The sequence below is a fragment of the Peromyscus californicus genome, unplaced genomic scaffold, assembly GCF_007827085.1.
Source record: "Peromyscus californicus insignis strain IS unplaced genomic scaffold, ASM782708v3 Scaffold_11__1_contigs__length_118956290, whole genome shotgun sequence".
Lineage (NCBI taxonomy): Eukaryota > Metazoa > Chordata > Mammalia > Rodentia > Cricetidae > Peromyscus > Peromyscus californicus.
The window spans coordinates 39,365,362-39,384,527 of record NW_026294402.1 but is presented as its reverse complement, the minus strand read 5'-3'; the positions used below and the strand labels follow the sequence as shown (position 1 = coordinate 39,384,527).

Here is a 19,166-nt window from a genome sequence, read left to right as displayed (position 1 = left end):
CTATCTAAACCATAACAATGGCTGTGTCAGTTAAATCTTTTGGGTGGGATGCGGATTGAAGCCGGGCCTTGCACATACCAGACAGGTACTCTCACGATGGTTAATCCTGTGTGTGTGCGCACATGCATGTGTATATGTTGTGTATGTGCGTGTGCAGATGCACATGTTTTGGGGGGGGGGTGTAGTGCAAGTACACATGTGGAGGCCAGAACAATAAATGTCTGTTGTTTCTCAGTGCCACTCACCTTTTTTTTTCTAGACAGGGTCTCTCACTGGCCTAGAGCTTACTGGCCAGTGAGCCCCAGGGGTCCACTTGTCTCTAACTCTTGGGTGCTGGGATTGTGAGAGTGCATCACCACACCTGGCCTTTTTTGTTGATGAGTGTTCTGGGACCCTAAGTGGGGTCCTTATGCTTGCAAGACCAACGCGTTAGCAACACCCCTTCTTCAGGCTCTCCACCCCCACCCACCCCCACCCCCGGTTAGCTTTTGTAGCCAGGTAAAAATCTACTTCAGATGGATGCTGTCCTGTGGCTCCAGAATTGTTTCTAAGGCCATCGGCTCACAGAGTCTAGCATGAATCCCAGTGTTAAAGGGACTCCTTTCCAAAGGACCAGAATTAAAACAATACAAATGTCTCAGGTAGGTCAGAAACCCCGAGGCATTTGACATGTACCATCTCACCCGAGCAAGTAACATTTTCAACACAAGTGGACTAAAGGTCAGAGAAGGTAAACTGGTCAGCTGAGGGAAATGAAGCTGGAGCTCAACTCCCAGGCAACCCAAAATAAAAATCTCAAGTCCCAAATTATTAAAAAATAATTTTTATTTCATCCAAAGCGAAGCTAAATCCAATTCTACAATGCAAAAACGTGTTGTAGAGGCAAGACAACCTAATTGAATTCAATCTGTGCTTAAACACAAGTCAATAGTGGGCTTGTGCACGTCGGGGCCTCGGAGAGGCACCATGGACCTGAGGCACCCACAGCCCATCACTATACTGTTTGATCTATGAAGTTATATAGGAAAATTGACTATGGGTACTGCCATCCAAGCCAGAGGAACAAACCATGCATATGATAGTCAGAAGCACTGCGTATCCAGTGGGGGATGGGAGAGCAGGGACTCCAATCTGGGACAAAGTAAAGTGCAGCAAGCTAGAGGACCTCCCCACAAATCCTTCTTCTTGGCATCCCTGCCCAGCCCTCCAATGGCAGCTGACTGTGACCCTGAGATGGAGTCACCCAGTGGAATCCAGGAGCACGGCTGTTCACTTCTCTTACCCTTCCCCAGCCTCCAACTCAGGCTGTGGAAAGTGCAGGGTCCCCCCTCCCCCCATCTCCCATCACCCCTTGCATGCACAGCCCACCCACTCAGTCACACCTCTGCAGACGGACCAGGCACACCTTGTCGCACACCACAGGCCACAACCACTCCGCACGAGTGCACCCTTGAATTCCACCATCTGAAGGATGCTCTTGCCTCCCAGGCTCCACAAAAGCTGGTCAGCCAGGTGTGTGAAATTCTGCCCCCCTCCCAGTGCATCCCTCTCACGGGGCCCTCCAGCACGGCAGGCTGGTTCCAGTCGCCTTCTGCTCAGTTTCTACACAGAGGGATCTGGGCCCTCGAATGCAGATGTCTATTTGGAGGTCAAGGATGAGGAGGGACTTGTGCTTCATCTTTGGTCTCACTGATGTCATTGCCAGCGTGGGTCCGGGTTTCCCAAAGTCAACTGTGTAAGAGGTTCTGTAGCCCAGTGGTACATGGAACAGCCTCAGCCATCCTGAGATCACTACTGAAAACGTGCCTGCATGAGGGTCTGGCTGGGGGAAATGGCTTTGTGAGCATACATTCTAATGCAATCCGTGGCAATGTCTGCACAGGCATGAAGCTAGCACTAGGACCGGACATCCCTTGTGAAGAGGACCAAGTTTTGTGCTCTTAATCCCTATCCATTAAAAGGTATTGCAGGCATTGGGATAACAACAATAAAAAATTACCCCCATAGTCCCAATCACCTCCATCAAAAAAAAAAAAAAAAAAAAAAAAAAAAAAAAAAAAAAAAAAAAAAAAAAAAAACCAATGCCGTGGACAAGATGCTTAGCATCAGTTGGAGCCACGGTTCCTATGGTAACGCGTGTTAGAGGGATGAGGACATGACAGACGTGGGACTGTCTCCAGTTATAAACCTTGTTTCCCAATGCCTTTCCAAGCCAAGCGAAAACAAAACAAAACACAAAAACCTTGCCAAGCCTCACCACAGCCCTGTGAGGTAGGTATTATTTCACCCTTTGGGTAGATGGGAGAAGCTGCAAGGGCCGCCTGTAAGCCCACAGTGACAGGAAGAGGGGCAGGGTGACACCCTCCTCTCTGGTTCCCTGTGCCTTCGCTTCCTCTCACAAAAGCAAGAAGAGCCCACAGCACTGCGCCTCTTCCGACGTCGGGGAAGAGAGCAGAGTTCTACACGAAGGCAGCCGGAAGTCTCCTGAACGGCTGGAGGCTCTGGTGCCGCGTTTGATCTCAGAGCCTGGTTACTCTGAGCAGGGTGTGGGGTCACACCTGCCATCCCAGCACTGGGGTGATGGAGGCAGAAGATCAGGAGTTCAAGGCCAGTCTTGGCTATGTAGGAAGTCGGAGGCCAGCCTGGGCTACATGAGACTCTGTCTCCAATAAATGGATAAGAAGCAGGAGAAGGGCAACTTTTCCCCCAGCCACAATGAGTTCTGGGTAAAGAAGGGCAGGAGGAGAGAAGGCAAGGACCTGTGAGCTCCTTGGCTTGGGCAAGAGACACTAGCCATAGCCACAGGCACCCTACAGGCCCTATTGTTCCTTACACTCCCACTTCCAATTTGGGGTAAGCCTTCAGCCACTCCTAGGCAGAAGTCCTCACACTCCCTGGAAAGAGGACTGGTCTTCATCTTCCGGGGACCCAAGAGTATCAGAAACCTGGTGAGGAAGAGGGAGTTGGGGTGCCCCCTGTTATCACATCTCATATATCACAGGGACCCCCAAAATCAAGCCCATCTGAAGGTCCCACATGTGATACCATCCCATCTCCATGTCAAAGACAAGGATGAGACACCCCACAGGTGGGTGTCTCCAAGACTGCCCTCAGCCATAGGGTCATTGTTAACACAACTCCAGCTTCATGGCCTCCTCCATGGCCTCGGGGAGGGGAGCTGGGGACCCCCACCACTGTCACACCAGACTGTGCAATTAAGTCAGGAAGTGTGAGCCAAAAGGAAATGGGGTAAGAACCAGGACTCAGGGAGCTAAGGCACAATCTAGTCCCACACTCGAGGGGTGTGCAAACCAGCTCTGCAGGAAGTAAAGAGGAGGCGAAAGTGCCCTCTCCCTGCTCCTCCTCAACCTCAGGCTGGCAGAGGAGCTGGCCCAGCTGGGCAGAAAGCCACTGGAGAAGTCAAGGGCCTTCTCATTTGGAAACAAGGGTCCCTGAGGCAAAGGCAGGCCCAGGGCTGGGAGTGGAGGGACCTAGGGGCAGGGAAAGGTCAGGCATGCTGGAGGGACATCGGAGGAGCAAAGGTATAGGATGGGAGGTCCTAAGAAGCCATCCCTCAAGTAAGGTGGCAACACCAACTGTTTCAAGAGAAGGGGAGAAGTGGGAAGAACTGAGATCCAGGAGTGCCAGGGTGGCATGGTCCAGCCATGCCCAGGATAAGAGCTATCAGTCACGAGGGCTGGAATAGACATTCCAAAGGCTGGGAGGTTGGAGACACCATTCTCCCACCCCTGAAACTCAAAGAGCAAAGCCAGAAAAGATGCCTATAGCACTCCAGTGTTCCAGGAAGGATGGAGGGCGCCCCCCCCCCCGCCCCCCGGCCCGCGGCCAAGCCTCCCCAGCAGCGGCAGCTCGGAGAGCAAAGACAGGCTAGATAGACTGGGACACTTGAAGGCCAGGGCGTCCAGTCCTAGCTGAGGAGTCTACAAATTCAGAGCAGGAAGCTGGACAGGGAGCTGGGACACTGTGGGCAGGTATTCCAGGGTGGGGGAAAGAGAAAGCTCCCTCGGAAGGAACTTCCAGAAGCCTGATAGCCTTCAAAGCCCAGCTTGCATCTCAGAACTGGCCCCACCTCCAGCAGACTCCACCCCAGAGTTCTAGCACATCCCCAACATCTCAAGTGCCCACCCTCTACCCATCTCTGAACCCCAGCTTTGGGAGCAGCCCTCTGATCACCCCAATATCCCGGTGAAGGATCAGAAGAAAATGTGAGGGGAACGTGAGGGTTCACAGGGGTGGGAAGTCTAAAGGAGACCCCATTTTCCCAGGTGCCAGGGACCAACTCTCCCACACTGCTCCAGCCCTTCCTTTCCCTTTCTTCAACCTCTGTAGGCTTCCTTCCCCAGCCAGCCCTTGCCCCTGGGAAGCCCTGGCTGGGGAGGGAATGGTAGCTAGGCTGGGCAGGACAGGATCAGGTCCTTCCTGCTCAGAAAGACGACAGTTTGGGCCAAGCAGCACACGTCGCGGTTGGTGGGTTCTACACACAGGACTCCAGCATCAGTGTCGCCGTCAGGAAGTGAGGTTCCCTGCGCTGCTTGGCCCCGCAGGACCTCACACTTTTGTGGGTGGCTTCTCCTCTGCCTTGGAGCCGGGTAGGCCATTCTCGGTGTTGTCATTCCCAGAGGAACTCACGAGACATTCCTTCCTGGAGAGGAGGAAAGGGAGGGAGGAGGGAGGGAGGGAGGGAGGGGGAAGGGAGAGAGAAGCTGGTGAGAGGCACAAGAGATGAAGGGGTGGGGGCGTGGCTCCCTGCACCCAGTCCTGTGCCCCCTCCCTGGCCTCTTGTTTTCTGTTCTGTTCCAGGGTAGCCCACCTCATCGCCTGTCTTCCCGAGAACACAGCTTCCCAATGCCTCTTCCCTTCTAATGACTTTTTCTCGCTCTGACTTTGCAAGATCCCTCACCTGCTGCTTTAAAGCTAGCCTGACACTGTTCCAGAAAATTCTGTGCCTGGGCTCATACCCTCTACACCTGCCCATCTTTCTCCTCCTTCCAGCGGAGGTCTTGAACCCAAGACCTCACACACGCTAGGCAAGCACTACACCACTTAGCTACATCCCTGACCCTGGATGTCTGTTTTGATAACTGAACTTACCCTAGGACCTCCTGGGAGGCCAAGTCACCATTTCAGATTATAGTGTAGTTTAGCTGAAGCTTTGGCTTTTGAAACAAGGCCTCACAGTGTAGGCCAGGCTGGCTTTGAACTCAAGGAGAACCTTCTAAGCCTGATTCTCAACTACCGGGATTGCAGGCATGCAGCACTCTGCTCGGCTGTCAGGCCCTGTTTCTGCCTCTCCCGTTTGAATTCTCAGAATTTTTCATCTCCCCAAAAGCGCCTTTCCATTCTAGAGTCTCTACACATGAACTCACATTTTCTGTGATAAAAGAAAAGAAAGCTAGAGCGGGAAGCCTAACTCAGAAAATAAACAGGCTTCCTAAATCCTACGGTAGGCTTTAGCGCGTGCGTGCACGCCCACGCGGTGGAAGAGAGACTGACGGAACAGGGAGAGAAAAGAGGACTGGATAGGGAGGAGCAGATAGAGAGAGGTCAGGAGCAAGCCGGATTGGGGCAAGGGCTGTAGGGATAGCAGAGGACAGCACTGGCATCAGAAGCGGGTGGAGAATGAAGAGACAGAGTTGGCACCGCAGGCTGGCAGGGGCAGGGGTAGGTGGAGGGACAGGACGCCAGGTTGATGGAGCGTGGGAGTGACGGAGAGTCCACTCACTTCTTCTCTCGGGTCTTCTTGAGGATGAAGGTGATGAGCTTCTTCAGCAGCAGGATGCAGACCAGAAGTCCAATGACCCCACCTACCACAGCCAGGATGATGAGCGTCACCGTGTTGTCCACTTCTTCCACTGGAGGAGGGGCAGAGCAGGCAGGGGAGAAACTGTAAAGCCGCCACACACAGTCCGAAACTGGCAGCCCTACCTCCAGGCCATGACCCTCTCAGGTCAACCAAGCCAGGAGAGGCCAGAACACGGTGCCTTTCCGGCTAAGCACACCACGGGGCCTGTTCCCTTCACCCTTCCCAGCACCTCTCCCCACACACTCACACACACACACACACACACACACACACACACACACACACACACACACTCACACACCACGAGTTGGGGAATAAATCAGAATGCGACCCACAGCTCCCAGCTTTAAGTCACAGACTTGTTCTTAGCTATCTCTGCTTTCTCCCCCCCTGCCTTCAGACATTCCCCTCTCTGTCACCGTTCCCAGCCAAGCCTCCCTGGGCACCCCGTGAGCCCCCCGGCTTCCCCTCTTCTTATCTACGCAACACCACTCTTCATTTAATTGCATCGCTCCCTCAGCTGGGGACGGGGTGTGGGGAGGTGGGCGGGCAAAGCTCCCATCCTGGTCACACTGGACCCTCAGCACCCCGAATCACCTCCACCGTGTAAAAGGATGGCTGAAAAACCCTATACATAGACAGGTGCCCCCTGGGAGGGGCCACTGAGCCAAAATGAGCCGTCTAACTCAGAGCCTGGCACCCAGAAACACTCTGTCACGGCTGGTCCCCTTCCCTTCTCCTCCTGCCAAGGCCAAGCACAGAGCAGAGTGACAGGGATCTAAACATATAGAAGAGGTGACACCCCTTTGCAGATGTCACCCCAGACTCAGGAAAGACTGGCTGGATGGCCTCAGGCTCCGCCCTTGGAATAGCCCAAATTCAACTCCTGCTGGCCCATCTCCGGGGACTCCCTGACATGGTCACGAGGTGGGGGGCATGCAGAAGGCATTCTCTTCCAGGACCCTCAGCTGCAAGGTGCCCAGTCTAGCTTCTCACCTACTTATCCCCTTTAGCTTGTCTGACCACCTCCATGGAGTAGAGGCGTGTGGCTACCTGGCTGCTTATCTTCAGTCCCTTCGCTGTTTCATTGGCCTGCCTGTGTCCAGTTCCACCGGGGAAGGACCACGCCTCATTCTATCTCTTTGGGAAGCATCTGTACCGCTGCTATCCATCTGGGGCTATCATCTGCTTGTCTGAACTACACACTCCTCAAAAAAAAAAAAAAAAAAGAATACTGTGTACTAGTCACAGCATCCTTTACTACAACACCTGACGGCCACCCAACCCTTGCTAACGCAGTCCACAATGGAACAAAAATCACCTACATGGAGAGAGCCTAATGCCGCTGACCACTCCCAACTAGCTCCTCTGGCCTTCACAGTCACCCTGGCAGAAGGCAGCCATATGTCCATTTTATGGACTAGGACATCAGGGCTCAAAGACAGTCAGTGCCATTCCCAAGCCACTCCATAGATGACTTTTTCTGGCTTCCATATGTAACTCCTGTAACTCTTGCAAGTGTGAAGAGAAAGAAATCACCAGCATGGCCCATTTTGCCATTTCGATGCCACACTGAGATGGACACCCCCAGTCCTTCCTACCTTACCACCCTCTACCCCGCCCCACTCCATACATTTATCAACCACTTGGAGGAATATGGTGGCAGAGTTGTTGAGGTCCTTCTCTTTGGGGTTCCTCACAAAGCAGGTGTATTTGCCCGTGTCACTGAACTCCAGGTCACTCAGCAGGATGGAGATGTTGTTCATCTTCTCCTTCGTGGAGCCCTCCAGGGTGATGCGGTCATCACCCTTCACCTTCACCTTTGGGTCAGACTTCTCATTCTTCACAATGCCGTCTATGAGCTGGGGCAGGAAAAGATCAGCGTGGTCAAATGTCACCCTCCCTTGAGCGTCAACCCTGTCCGTGCCCAGAAAGACCCTGCAGTATTTTCCTCCATTCTCTCCGCCAGTGGCCACAGCTCTGCCTGACCTGAATTCTGCCTCTTTCAAACCTGTGTCCTTAAGGACTCCCTGGAAAACAGCACACCGGCTGCTGTTTTCATAAAAGTCTTTTTTCCTCCCCACAGTGCCTCTGCAAATACTGTGTGTGTGTGTGTGTGTGTGTGTGTGTGTGTGTGTGTGTGTGTGTGTGTGTGTGCGTGCGCGCACTCACTTCTCTCTGCATATCCCACCCAGCCTTTACTTACACTATACCCTCTACCCCACTGAACCTTTGTCCGTCAGCCAGGACCTGGATTAATGCCACGGCTCTCTCCCTCGGCACCCTCTAAGGCTGCACTTTGCGGACTTCCCCAGTTACTCTGGAAGAAGAACCCCTGCCAGGCTGCAAAGAACTCCATCCACATCTGTGATCGGCTCACCCTTTCTGGCTCCCTCTCCTGCCCTTCCAAGCACAGCCCTTGGCCATTGCTCTTTCCTCCTGATTGCTAAACTATTAAATCTTCTGCAAATATACAAGTTGCAAGTTTTCCTCCAAACAGGACAACAAAGTCTAGCCAAAATTACCAACAGACCCCAAATTCTGGCATCACCATGGGAACAATCTTCCTGCCTGGACTCTAAGAGAAAGAGCGACAAAGGGTGGGTTCTCGGGATCCTCATGGTGGAGCTTATCTCAGAAGGGACCAGAGCCAGGGCTTGAAGGCATTCACCAGTGAGAAATAGACAAGTCGGGGGAGGACATGAGCATCCCACTTACAATCCTGTACGTCTCGGTGTTATTGTACGACCATCTGAAGTAGAGATTCTCGAAGCCAAAACAGCTGGAGAAGGTGCAGGGCAGCAGGATCGCTGAGCCATTGATAGCGTAGATGGTGGTAGCCTTTCCCACAGACACCTCCAACGGCAGGGACATAGGGAGCAAGAAGAGACCTGTACAAGGGACACAGCCTCCCTTAATACAACCCCACGGGAAGCTCTTTAAGGGCACTCTCAGGCAGGGCAGAGTGGCTCTGCCAGGCAAAGAGGTCTTTGGCATCCTCAGGAGGGAAGGTGGTTCTCTATACAATATCTGCACAGCATGGGCCACACTTTTCAATGCCCACTTGGCCTGAATAGGACTGAATTCTGAGCCTCTTAGTGGCCCGTGTGGTACTCAGAATGACCACGAGGGGTCACCCCAACCCAAGGAAAGGAGGATCTGATGGATTTTCCCCTCCCACACCCCCACCCCTTGTCCTGGGATCTGAGACTTCATCCGTTCACCTGGGTCGGAAGGCAAGTACGCACAGTCAGGGAACTCCCTTTCACCTGCAAGCGGGGGTGGGGGGAGCCTTCCCTAGATAGGAGCGCACCCCTGGTGACGTTTGGGAGTTGCGGGTGGGGGCCAGAATGTGGTCAGGTGGAAAGGCGCGACCACCGCAGTCCCCGCACTGGAGCTAGGGACAGAGAGACACTTTAGGGATGGACATTTGCCTGGCTAGTGAATCCAGGGCCTCTGACCACGCAAGGGGATCCCGCAGAGAGAAGGAAGATGACCGCCCCGCCGTGATGAAACCGTGGCCGCGGAGGACACAGACTGCTAGAATGAGGACACAGGATGGAGCAGGCAGAGTGCAACTCTCCGACTAGCCCATTCGAACCAATTGGGGGCGTGCTGCAGGGTACGGGACTCTGAGTGGCCAGTCCGCTCCCAACCCCCCCCCCCCCGCTGTGAAGCGCGGCTCCTCCCCGTCACCGCAGTCACTCTCCACACCCTCACCCCAGGAACCACAGTGACATCCCCGCGGCCTCCCAACCCCCTCCACAGGACACCCCCCTAACTTCCACACCCCTTCCATAGGATATCCCTCTGCCTGCCCCGCTCCCTTCCCCCCCCCCCACTCCCTCCACAGGACATCCTTCTACCCCCCACACCCCCACCGCAAGGCATCCCTCTGCCCCAGGAGAAGTGGCCCTCCCCTTCACCCACTCCTAAGAGCTCTTAAAGAGTCTAATCCTCCTCCTTCCTGCACATTCCTCCTGGAAGCTCCACTGCCTCAAGGTCGTTTCAGGGAAGACGATTCACCACTGAACCCTTACCTTTCCTTGCCGGCAGGGGAAATGAGCATTCACTCCCATCTTAATTCTCAGGGAAGCACTTTGTTTTCTAACTTAAGTCCCTCATGCTGCGTGGGAAGTCCTTTTCCTCCTTTGGCCCACCATGCTACTGAATGACAGAGAAGGAGTTCAGAGGAGTGCTGGGGGCCCTGCTCCTGCTCTCAAGGGTCCCTTCACCTTCCCTGCGTCCCCTTTGCTTCTGACTGCTCCTCCCTGCCATACATACACACACACACACACACACACACACACACACACACACACACACACACACCAAGTCAGAAATGGCACCCTATGGCCCAGTAACCCAATCCTGACTCCTGCCATGCGTGGTCAGCAATGACAGCAGAGCGGATACTCATGCAGCATTCACTGTGTGCCTGATGCCTTTCTGCCTTCTGCTACCCCATCATGTCTAGGATTATGGATCACACTGGAGGGGAAGCTAAGCCTAGAGAAGTCGGCGATTCCATTAAGGTCAAGGAGGAAAATGGCTCCAGCATCTCCCGCTCCCAAAGCCGGGAAAACCCTCCACACATCCTAAAATAGGTGCATTTGCCCACTGCGGCTCCCGCTCTTGCTAGATGACTTCAATCAGGAACTGTGTGTGTGTGTGTGTGTGTGTGTGTGTGTGTGTGTGTGTGTGTGTGTGTACAATGCATCAAGACTGTTGCAATGATTTTGCATGCTGAGAGACGTTAGAATTAACTGGGGACAGGCATAGGCAGGTGTGGGTCGGCCCCTGGAGCTACCGGCTATATGAGTCTTCAGAGCTGGCCTCTCTCTGTAGCTCCCAGGGAACAGTGTGGGTGCAGACCACAATTTGAAAATGACTAGGCTAGAGGGCTCCCACACAGTCACCCCCACTTCTAATAGGATACTAAATGGCAGGTACACTTTTTCTCATCTTACAGACGACAAAATTGAGGCTCAGAGAGGTAAAGTGATTTTCCCAGCAGCCACACAGTGAATGACCTCTTTGGAGCTTAGTACTTACTGTGTGATAGGATGGGTATATTTCATAAACTATGCACATTTCATCCTTACCCTGTGAAGCTGTTATTCCTTTTATTCCCAATAAATGCCTCCAAGGAATAAACATACAAAAGGCCACATACCCAGGAAGCAAGTAGGCAGCACTCAGAAACTGATCTGCTTTCCCCCATCTGATGGGGGTCAGTGCTCCCTGGAATTCTTGGTTCTTGTTTTATCTCTGCTGTCCTCTACCCCAACTCCCCCCACCCGCCTGAGGTCTAGGAACAGGAGCAGTCACAGGTATCCGCCTAGAACCAGCACTGGAGGATGGGAGCCTGAAGCTCTCCGTTCCATGCCTCCCCTAACCCCCTAAACGGAACCAGGATGCAGAGCAGAAGACAGGGAAGCCCTGAGCAAAGGCAGCTTCTGGGCTGGGGAGATGGCTCAGTAACAGCGATTGCATGTCAACATGAGGACCTGAGTTCAAATCCCCAGAACCCATGTAAAAGCCGGTGTGTGCCATAAAGCATCAGTCATCCCAGTGCTGGCTCAGGGAGATGGGTGATAGAGACAGGATTTCTGGAAGGTTGTGAGCCCACTAGCCTGGCATATGCAGCCAGAAAACCACAGATCCCATCTTAAATGAGGTGGAAGGCAAGGACCAAGGGTGTCCTCTGACCTCCGTGTACACACTGCTGCATGCCCACATTCACACATGAAAATATAAACACACCCTTACAGTAATAAAGAAAAAAAGAAGCTTCCTAAACCAGATGCTGATCTGCTGGCTCACACCTGGATTCCCAGCACTCAGCAGAAGCAGGAGGGTTGTTGCAGTTTTGAGACCAGCTTCTGCTGCTGCGTAAGACTCTGTCTCAAAAAATAAAAGGAAGGGGAGGAGGGAAGAAATTGTGAAAAAGGAAGGAAGAAAGGAGGGAGGGAGGGAGGGAGGGTGGGAGGGAGGAAGGGTGGGAGGGAAAGAGCGAGGGAGGAAGGGGCTTCCTGGTAATTCCTAGGCTCTGGCTCCCAGCTTAACACCTGGACCTGGGAATCAGAGTCCCGATGAAGACAGGGGACTCATCTCAAGGACCAAATTCCTCCCTCCAACTCCAGTTCAAATGAACAATTGCAGAGCACAGAAGCACAGCGAAGGGGCATGATCATTTGTTTGTTTTTGAGACAGAGCCTCACACACGACAGACTAGAACTTGCTCCATAACCAAGGATGACCTTGGACTTCTCATCTACCTCCATCTCCTGGGGTGCTGGGATTACAAGCAGGTGCTCCTGCGCCTGGTTTGAGAAGATACCTTAAATAGATAGAAGCAGAAAAGAGCAAACGAAAAGTTCAGAAGGAAGAACGCTATTTCTTTAAGTTCTGGCTCACCGCACGGTACGCATTTCTGCCTGATGCGGATGACTTAACTCTATCTAATACCTTCAGGACTCTGAGTGAAGCATTGCCATGCCCTCGATAGCCTGGAGGGGACAAAAGAAACCGGTAGAGATGGTCTCCCCAGAGGCATCCTTGCCCGGGTGGACACCCGGGCGATAGCAGGCAAACCTGGCTGCTTCTGCAACACTGAGCCCACCCAGCCAGGCATTGGGAAGTCCTGCTGGCTGTCTAGGAGGTTGGTGCACAAGCTCCTGTGAGGCTAAGCTTGGGGAGGAGCATGGGTCAGGATCCACTAACAGGCCCCTGGAGGGCTACTTAAGCAGGTTGGCCAAAGCTGGAACGGACTGGGCAGCAGGCCCCACGGGCAGGCCCCAGTCTGCCTGCTGACCTTGACAAAGTCAGAGGTACCACATATCCTGCATCCTGCATGTGCATCCCCAGAGCAGTGCAGGGAGAGCCGTAAACCTGCCTACCTCCCAAGCTTGGTGGGGAGCCAAAACATGAGGCTGTAAAACACAAGAAGGACTTCAATAAGGGAGCATCTAGGGGAGAGGCTGTTGTTTAAAAGGGCTAAGGGGGGACACGGCTGTCCCCAACCAGCACTGGATATAACCAGGGCGCCATTAGTTTCTCTTAAAGACCACTGTCGTCAGCCAAGATTGTCTCCAGGCTACTCACACATTGATTTATTTCTTCACCCTCTACCACATCTTGGATAATTTCCACGTGGCTATTTCCCTAAGTAAAGGACTTTCTTGCTTTGCCCAAAAGTTACCTCTTGAGAATGCCAGCATGGGGGTGGATCTGTCTGCCAGTTGGGCCTCTTTCTGGCACTGTGGGATCAATGAAGTCTCCTCTGTCAGAGTCCTGTGGATTCCCACCCCCATCTCACAGCCTGGCCTTCCCTAAGTCACTCAGCCATTCTCGCAGCCAGGTTCAGAAGTCCCTAGCTCCTGCCACCCCCGCTGGGACTTCATCCAGGGAGAAAGACAGACTCAGAATTCACAAGTTGTGCCAAAGTTTTTGAAAAGTATTTAGGGCTGTGGACCTGACTCGGGAAGGAAAGTGCATACTAGCAGGCATGAGTTCAATTCCCTGAAACCTTGGTTTTTTTTTTTGTTTCGTTTTGCTTTTTTGTTTGTTTGTTTTTAGAAAATGTGGTTATGGTGGCATGGGTTTGTAATTCCAGAACTGAGAAGGTAGAGCCAGGTGCCGGTCTTAGGCCCACTGGCCAGCCAGCCTTGCACCTCATCCAGAAGCTCCAGGTCAAATGACAGACCCTGTCTCACCTCAGGAGTGACAACCGGTGTTAACTTCTGGCCTCCACACACATACCTGCACACACAGGTTCATGCACACCTACAAAAAGTATTCCGCACATGGAATACTATTAAATAGTCACACCAGCAGGACGCTGATGGCTGTTGGCACCCACTGTAAGGGGGATGCCAGGCTGGCAACACTCCATCATCTTTTCCCATATCCAGAGATCAGTCACACCCAGGCAGGGTGGGTAGGGGGCAGAAGGAGGGCAGGATGGTGCCTGCTCTAAGTTTAGCTCCAAGGACTTGCGGGGCAGGACGAGCAAAAGCTCAGCTGAGCCTCCCTGGCCCCAGGAAGGAAGAACAGCTCAGAGTTAGAGCTTAAAGGCAGAAAGTGGGCCGGCTAAGGGCAGTGAGACAAGGCCCCCTCCTAGGAGAGAGGCCTCAGGGGCCGGGGAAGCAGGGCTGGGCCAGGCAAGGCTCCTGGGTCCTATAGCAAAGGAAAGATTTCTGCTCCCTCACCCTAGGCAACCTGCCTGCCTGCTTCCTGCCCACCCCCAGGAGCTTTGTGGGTATAGACGTATGCCCCTGAGACAGAACTGGATCAGGGAAACCAGCTTTACAAACAAGTGCAAACAGTGGATCTGTTCTTTTTCTTAGAGGCCACTGGGCAGTGATGTTGGCCCACCGCATCCATAGCTTATGGGGATGTACCTACATCCCCTCAAGAAGCAGCCACAGGGCAAGGTGACTCCTCCAGGAGGTAGCCAGTCAGAGGGTTATCTGTTCCCCAAAGCCTGCCTTCTGCAGATTCTGAGGGTTAATCGTCTTTTCCAGATGCAGACTACCCCCGGCCCTCTTTCCCTCTTCTCCAGGCTCTCCCAGTTGAGCCTTGTTGGTTTCTTCCTCTGAAGGGGACTCAACACCCTCTCTTTAATTGTGCACTCATTAAACAAGCCCTTAATAAATACATACCAGGGGAGAGAGGGTTGTGCGACACAGCACCCTCACAAGTGATAATTAAACACAGATCATGGCAATTAAGCAAATCAGGGAGCAAGCAAGGGGTGGGCAGAACTACACACTACCAGTTACATACTTAGGAAAGGCCTGGAACCCATCTAAACCTCAGTTGCAGTGGTGTGGCCTCGTGGGCCACTTCTGGGGTTCAGAAAAGACTGTCTCGTTTGTGTTATCAAAATCCACTGGGGTCTCAGTCCGAGAAACTGAACTGATCTGGGAGGAGGGGGAACTCCTGAAAGTCTCCCCACCTGTGAAAACAAAGACCTGACCGCGACTCAAGCCCGTGCCATGGCTTCCATGCCATGACCCAGGGCTTCACTCACCCTCAGGCTCTAAACACAGGCCCCACTGACCTTCCCTCTCACCAGATGGCCTGGACTCTGTCCCACTTGACCATCAATTGGCCACGTACCCTTAGGCAGGTTTCCATCCCTCTCCAGGCCACACCTTCCTCACTTTTTGGAAAGCTATGGTTTTCAAAGTCCTTGCCCACTCATACCAAAGCTCTGCCCTGCTCTCCACTCACCCCACCCCACCCTACCCCCAGTTCCTAGAGCCCTCTTATTGTCTGCAGAGGCCAGAATCTATGACTGTTCTGTTAGTGCAAGGCCTGATACTCCCTTGACAACCAAACATAGGGAAAGGACTTCCATAACATACAGTGTCTGGTTTAGTAAGTGGAGTTCTGCTGCCTCAGAGACCCCTCACCCCTGCCATGGCCACAGGGGAGTCCTGGGATGATCCAAGTAGGAACTCCAACAGAATGACACTATACCCATCCCACAAAGAGGAGCCTTGAGTTTTGGAGAGTCACCATGAAACTCAGAAAACATCTGTGCCAATGGTACGGGACAAAGCACCAATGTCTTACATCTGGCCTCGGAGGTGAGTAAACCAGAGCTCAGTAAAAAAGAATGCTGCCCCCCGCCACCACACCAACACCTGACATGTATCCACAGGATAGGTCTGTACATGATTTACAGGTGCATGGTGGCTTCTCTCAGAGGCCTCTGTCCCCTGCTTCCAGCACAAATACCTCTACCATGTGCCTGACCCAATGCGGGGGAGGGGTATAGGTATCTGTCAAAACCCAAATCTGACATAATAAACAGGAAGAGGTGCAGGGGCCAGAGATGAAGCCTGCTCGCATTGGAAGCCAGGCTGTGATTTACATTCCGGACTAATAAATACCATTGCCTAATCTCTTGGAGTTTGACACTCAAAACCATCATGTGAATATTAATAGATAGCCACAATATTCTCTACCCTCTGCGTCCTCTGGACCTGACTCCTCTCTCTTCACGGTCTTCCCCAAAATAAAGAGTTAGGAGCAGGCCAAACAGGTCTTCCACAGAGAACCCCTTTACAGGAAGAGGGACAAGACCCTCCTTAAAAGGTGGCTTTTGAACGGTCCTCTAGGTCCATCCAAGCCCTTCCAGCATTTGGCACCGAGTTGCAGTGACACCAGAGAAAACAGAAAACAGAAGAACCTAGCAAAGGGTGGTAGGGAGACCCTTGTGCCCCACGGGTGCATCCCTGCTGCCAGGGAAGCAAGCCAATAGCTCCAGGCAAGGGTGGCAGACACCACTACACCTGCAACCCTCCTGGGACCCCCCACACTCAAGGCAGCAGACCCCTCCACCAGCATGCCTGAACTCTGGGACTTAGGATTCCCCTGCTGCAGCCCCAAGACCTAGCTCCAAATGGCACCAGAGGCAGCAAGAAACTCTGCCAGGGTGGCTGTGGGGGAGGGGGGGTTGCACAGGGTTCCCAGGGAGCATAGTCTCAAAGCTAAGCGTCCAGCAGAAAGCCGGCCATCCACTCATTGGGTGCCACCTTGTCTAAGGCACCCCTCTTCTCCAGTGTCCCCTCCTTCAGGGTTGGGTGGGGGTAAGAAAGAGGCGAGAGAAAAGACAAAGCTGGGGCTGCCTTACCCAAAAGCCCAGTGCCCAGCCATCTCGCCAGGGTTTTGCCTCGGTCCCCAGCCCGGGACATGGTCCTGTTCTCTCCGGAGCACTCCGAGGGCTTGGGATGAGATAGTGGGCACCCCCCACGCTCTCCGCCCCGAGGTCGGCTCTGGGCCCCGCAGCTGCCGGGGGGAGCTCCGCGCCGCGGGTCGGGGCTCAGGAAAGTTAGCCGCGAGAGAGCGAGACGAGGGGGAGGACGAAGAGGGGGAGGCGCGCCCGCTCGCCTCTTGGAGCCCGCTGCGGGCGCCGGGGCTTGGGGGGAGGAGGAGGAGCCGGAGCTGGAGGGAGGACGCCGGGGCGAGCGGCACTGCGATGCGCCTCTGCTCTGGAAGCGCTCCAGCCGCAGGAGGGGCGGCGTCCCCGCCGGTTTCTCACGGTGACCGGAGCGCCGCGATCAGGATCGTGGGGTGCAGCCTGAGCAGCCCTCTCCTTCTCCAACCGGACGGGGATGTTGCGGCTTGGCACTGCAGGGCCGGCCCGCAGCCGCCCGCATCATCCCATGCGCCGAGCTGCCAATTAGGAGAAGAGTTCACGGGGGAGTAGAGGTGGAGCTTTTAGGTTTGTTGGAAGGCTGTTTTGTTCCGCTCGGAGAACACACGAGTAAGGGCAGCGGCTGCCTCTCCCGGGACCGCGGGGAGGACGTCCGCAGCGGGCGCTGCCGCAGCTGGTGGGCGTGTGCCGGCTTGCCCGCTGCGGACAACCCGGTGCAGACCTGGACCCGCACGCGTTCACCTCCGGCCACGCAGCTTATTCGCTCTGCGGGTGGCTTTGAGGCCGTGGGAAACCAACTTTCACCTGCAAATTGCCCCTGCACTCCGCCCACCAACCCATTTCTGCAGACTCTATGCCTGTTAGAGGGCTAGTGACAGACATTTGGAGACAGCGAGCTTTTCCCCCCAATGCTGGGCGGGGTGGGGGTGGGGGTGGGGGTGGGGTCGGTAATCAAAACACCCGGGATGCCCTCCTCAAGGCTCCTAGTCAACTACCCAAACCTCCAGGACAAATCTTCGCTATCTGGAGACCAGTTAAACCTTAGGAACACATCCTCCTTCCCTGCTGCAGGCACACCCGCCACCCATCTTCAAGACTGGAGTCCCTAGTAGGCTTGAGCGCCATGAGACCCTTGAGGTTGTATGCAGAATGTTAAATGTCTGCGGGGAGAACCCTGCTGTTTCCTTCTGCCTCGTCTTGTTGTCAAGGTAGCTGAACAACCCCGACGCCTGCATTTGCTCCTGGAGAACTCCAAACAAGGCACACAACTTTCTGGAGAAGTCTCTGCTTGTCTGCCGATGGTGAACCTATGGTATCTACCTCCTGAGATCATGAATAACAGCATTATCCTCAACCCTGGGCAACAGGGAGAACAGCCCTAGGCTCCTAGTTTTAGAGGACCTCCTGATGCTGGCCTCTGAGTCCAGGGAATCACAATAGGGAATGTACCTCCTCTCAGTTCTAAACGGTTCTGGGGGGCCAGGGGTCTGGAATTGCCTCTTCAGGGGGTCTGAGTTGGGTTCTTTTCCTAGTCTGTCCTCTGAAGTGAGAAGTGTGTCCACAGACCCAAGAAGTGGCCTACGGGCAGCTGTGTGGATAAGCTTGATGAGCAGGTGGGTGGTTCCTGTGTGTGTGTACTAGAGTCCCTGTTGCTCCAGGACCAGCCACAGAAGCAAGAGGACCAGGGCATAGTCTGAAGAATCCCATTTTGGACACGATCTTCTAGATCACCAAGGAAAAGCAGCCAAAGGCAGAGGACAGGAGATAAACTTACTGACCTGATTCGTTGTTGTGACTTTTGTTTCTTGCTGTTTTGATTTTGTTTGTTGTTTGTTTATTTGTTTGTTTGTTTTGAGATAGGATTTCTCTATGTAGCCCTGTAGACCAGCGGTGTAGACCAGGCTGGCCTCCAAATTCAGAGATCCGCCTGCCTCTGCCTCCTGAGTGCTGGGATTAAAGGTGTGCGCCACCAGGCCTGGCTGATTATCCTGATTTATAACCTGCATTTGGACTCCTGAGCCTTTTGCACTTGCATCTTGCCACAGGCCTTGCCAACATTAGAAGTGGAGCCGGATGTGAAGACCCAGAGAAATAAAACACACGTTAACATGCTTAGCAGAGAGCTAGGCACACAGGGTGGACACACAACACAGAAGCCTGGGGCCCCAGAGGCAAAGCCGTGTCCAGGACAGGCTTGACCTTTGCTTACCCCAGGAGGTCCTTCCGCTGTATAGACAAGGCCAGGCGTCCACGCTGCCCATGTTATTTTTACAACAGGGTCATGTTTCTCAGAGCAGTAGGCTGAGGTGAGAGGAGGTGAACCAAAGGGAAAGAAAGTGACCCCTCCCCGGAAAACAGGGAAGGAGGGGGACAGGACTCCAGAGATATCTTTAGACCCTGGTGGCAGAGGAAGGTGACTAGCTCCCCTGGGTGCCCTTCCCCACATCCCCTGATCCCTTGCTGTTCCCTGGATTCCTTAGCTGGGAGGGCCCTCACCCGCCACAGAGGAAGATGTGAGACAGAGGGGGAGTACGTATGGGCCAAGGTCACCCACAAAACCACAGGTTAACCCAGGATTGGTGCCTCCCTGCTATTTGCTCGCTACACTTCACACACCTGCCTGTTCTCTGAACGCTAGCAGGGCCCCCAGCTGGGCAGAACAAAGACTGG

At 53.9% G+C, this 19,166-nt stretch overlaps 1 protein-coding gene across 1 annotated transcript; it reads right to left on the bottom strand.

Moving 5' to 3' along the window:
- Positions 1-807: 807 nt before the first annotated feature.
- Scn4b (sodium voltage-gated channel beta subunit 4) lies at positions 808-17,323 on the bottom strand. Its single transcript, XM_052758745.1, has 5 exons — positions 16,473-17,323; positions 8,543-8,715; positions 7,458-7,686; positions 5,744-5,873; positions 808-4,663 (listed from the first exon to the last, which is right to left on the bottom strand). Exons 1-5 carry the CDS (start codon positions 16,531-16,533, stop codon positions 4,570-4,572), a joined length of 687 nt encoding a protein of 228 aa, XP_052614705.1. The 5' UTR covers positions 16,534-17,323; the 3' UTR covers positions 808-4,569.
- Between the last annotated feature and the right edge of the window lie 1,843 nt (positions 17,324-19,166).

What these genes read in the sequence shown, in the direction of transcription:
- Scn4b (XM_052758745.1), bottom strand. Translation starts at nt 16,533, where the DNA reads ATGTCCCGGGCTGGGGACCGAGGCAAAACCCTGGCGAGATGGCTGGGC. An exon ending in GCTGGGCACTGGGCTTTTGG is followed by an intron (nt 8,716 to 16,472) that starts GTAAGGCAGCCC and finishes TCCCTTGTACAG; the next exon opens with GTCTCTTCTTGCTCCCTATG. An exon ending in ACACCGAGACGTACAGGATT is followed by an intron (nt 7,687 to 8,542) that starts GTAAGTGGGATG and finishes TTCCTGCCCCAG; the next exon opens with CTCATAGACGGCATTGTGAA.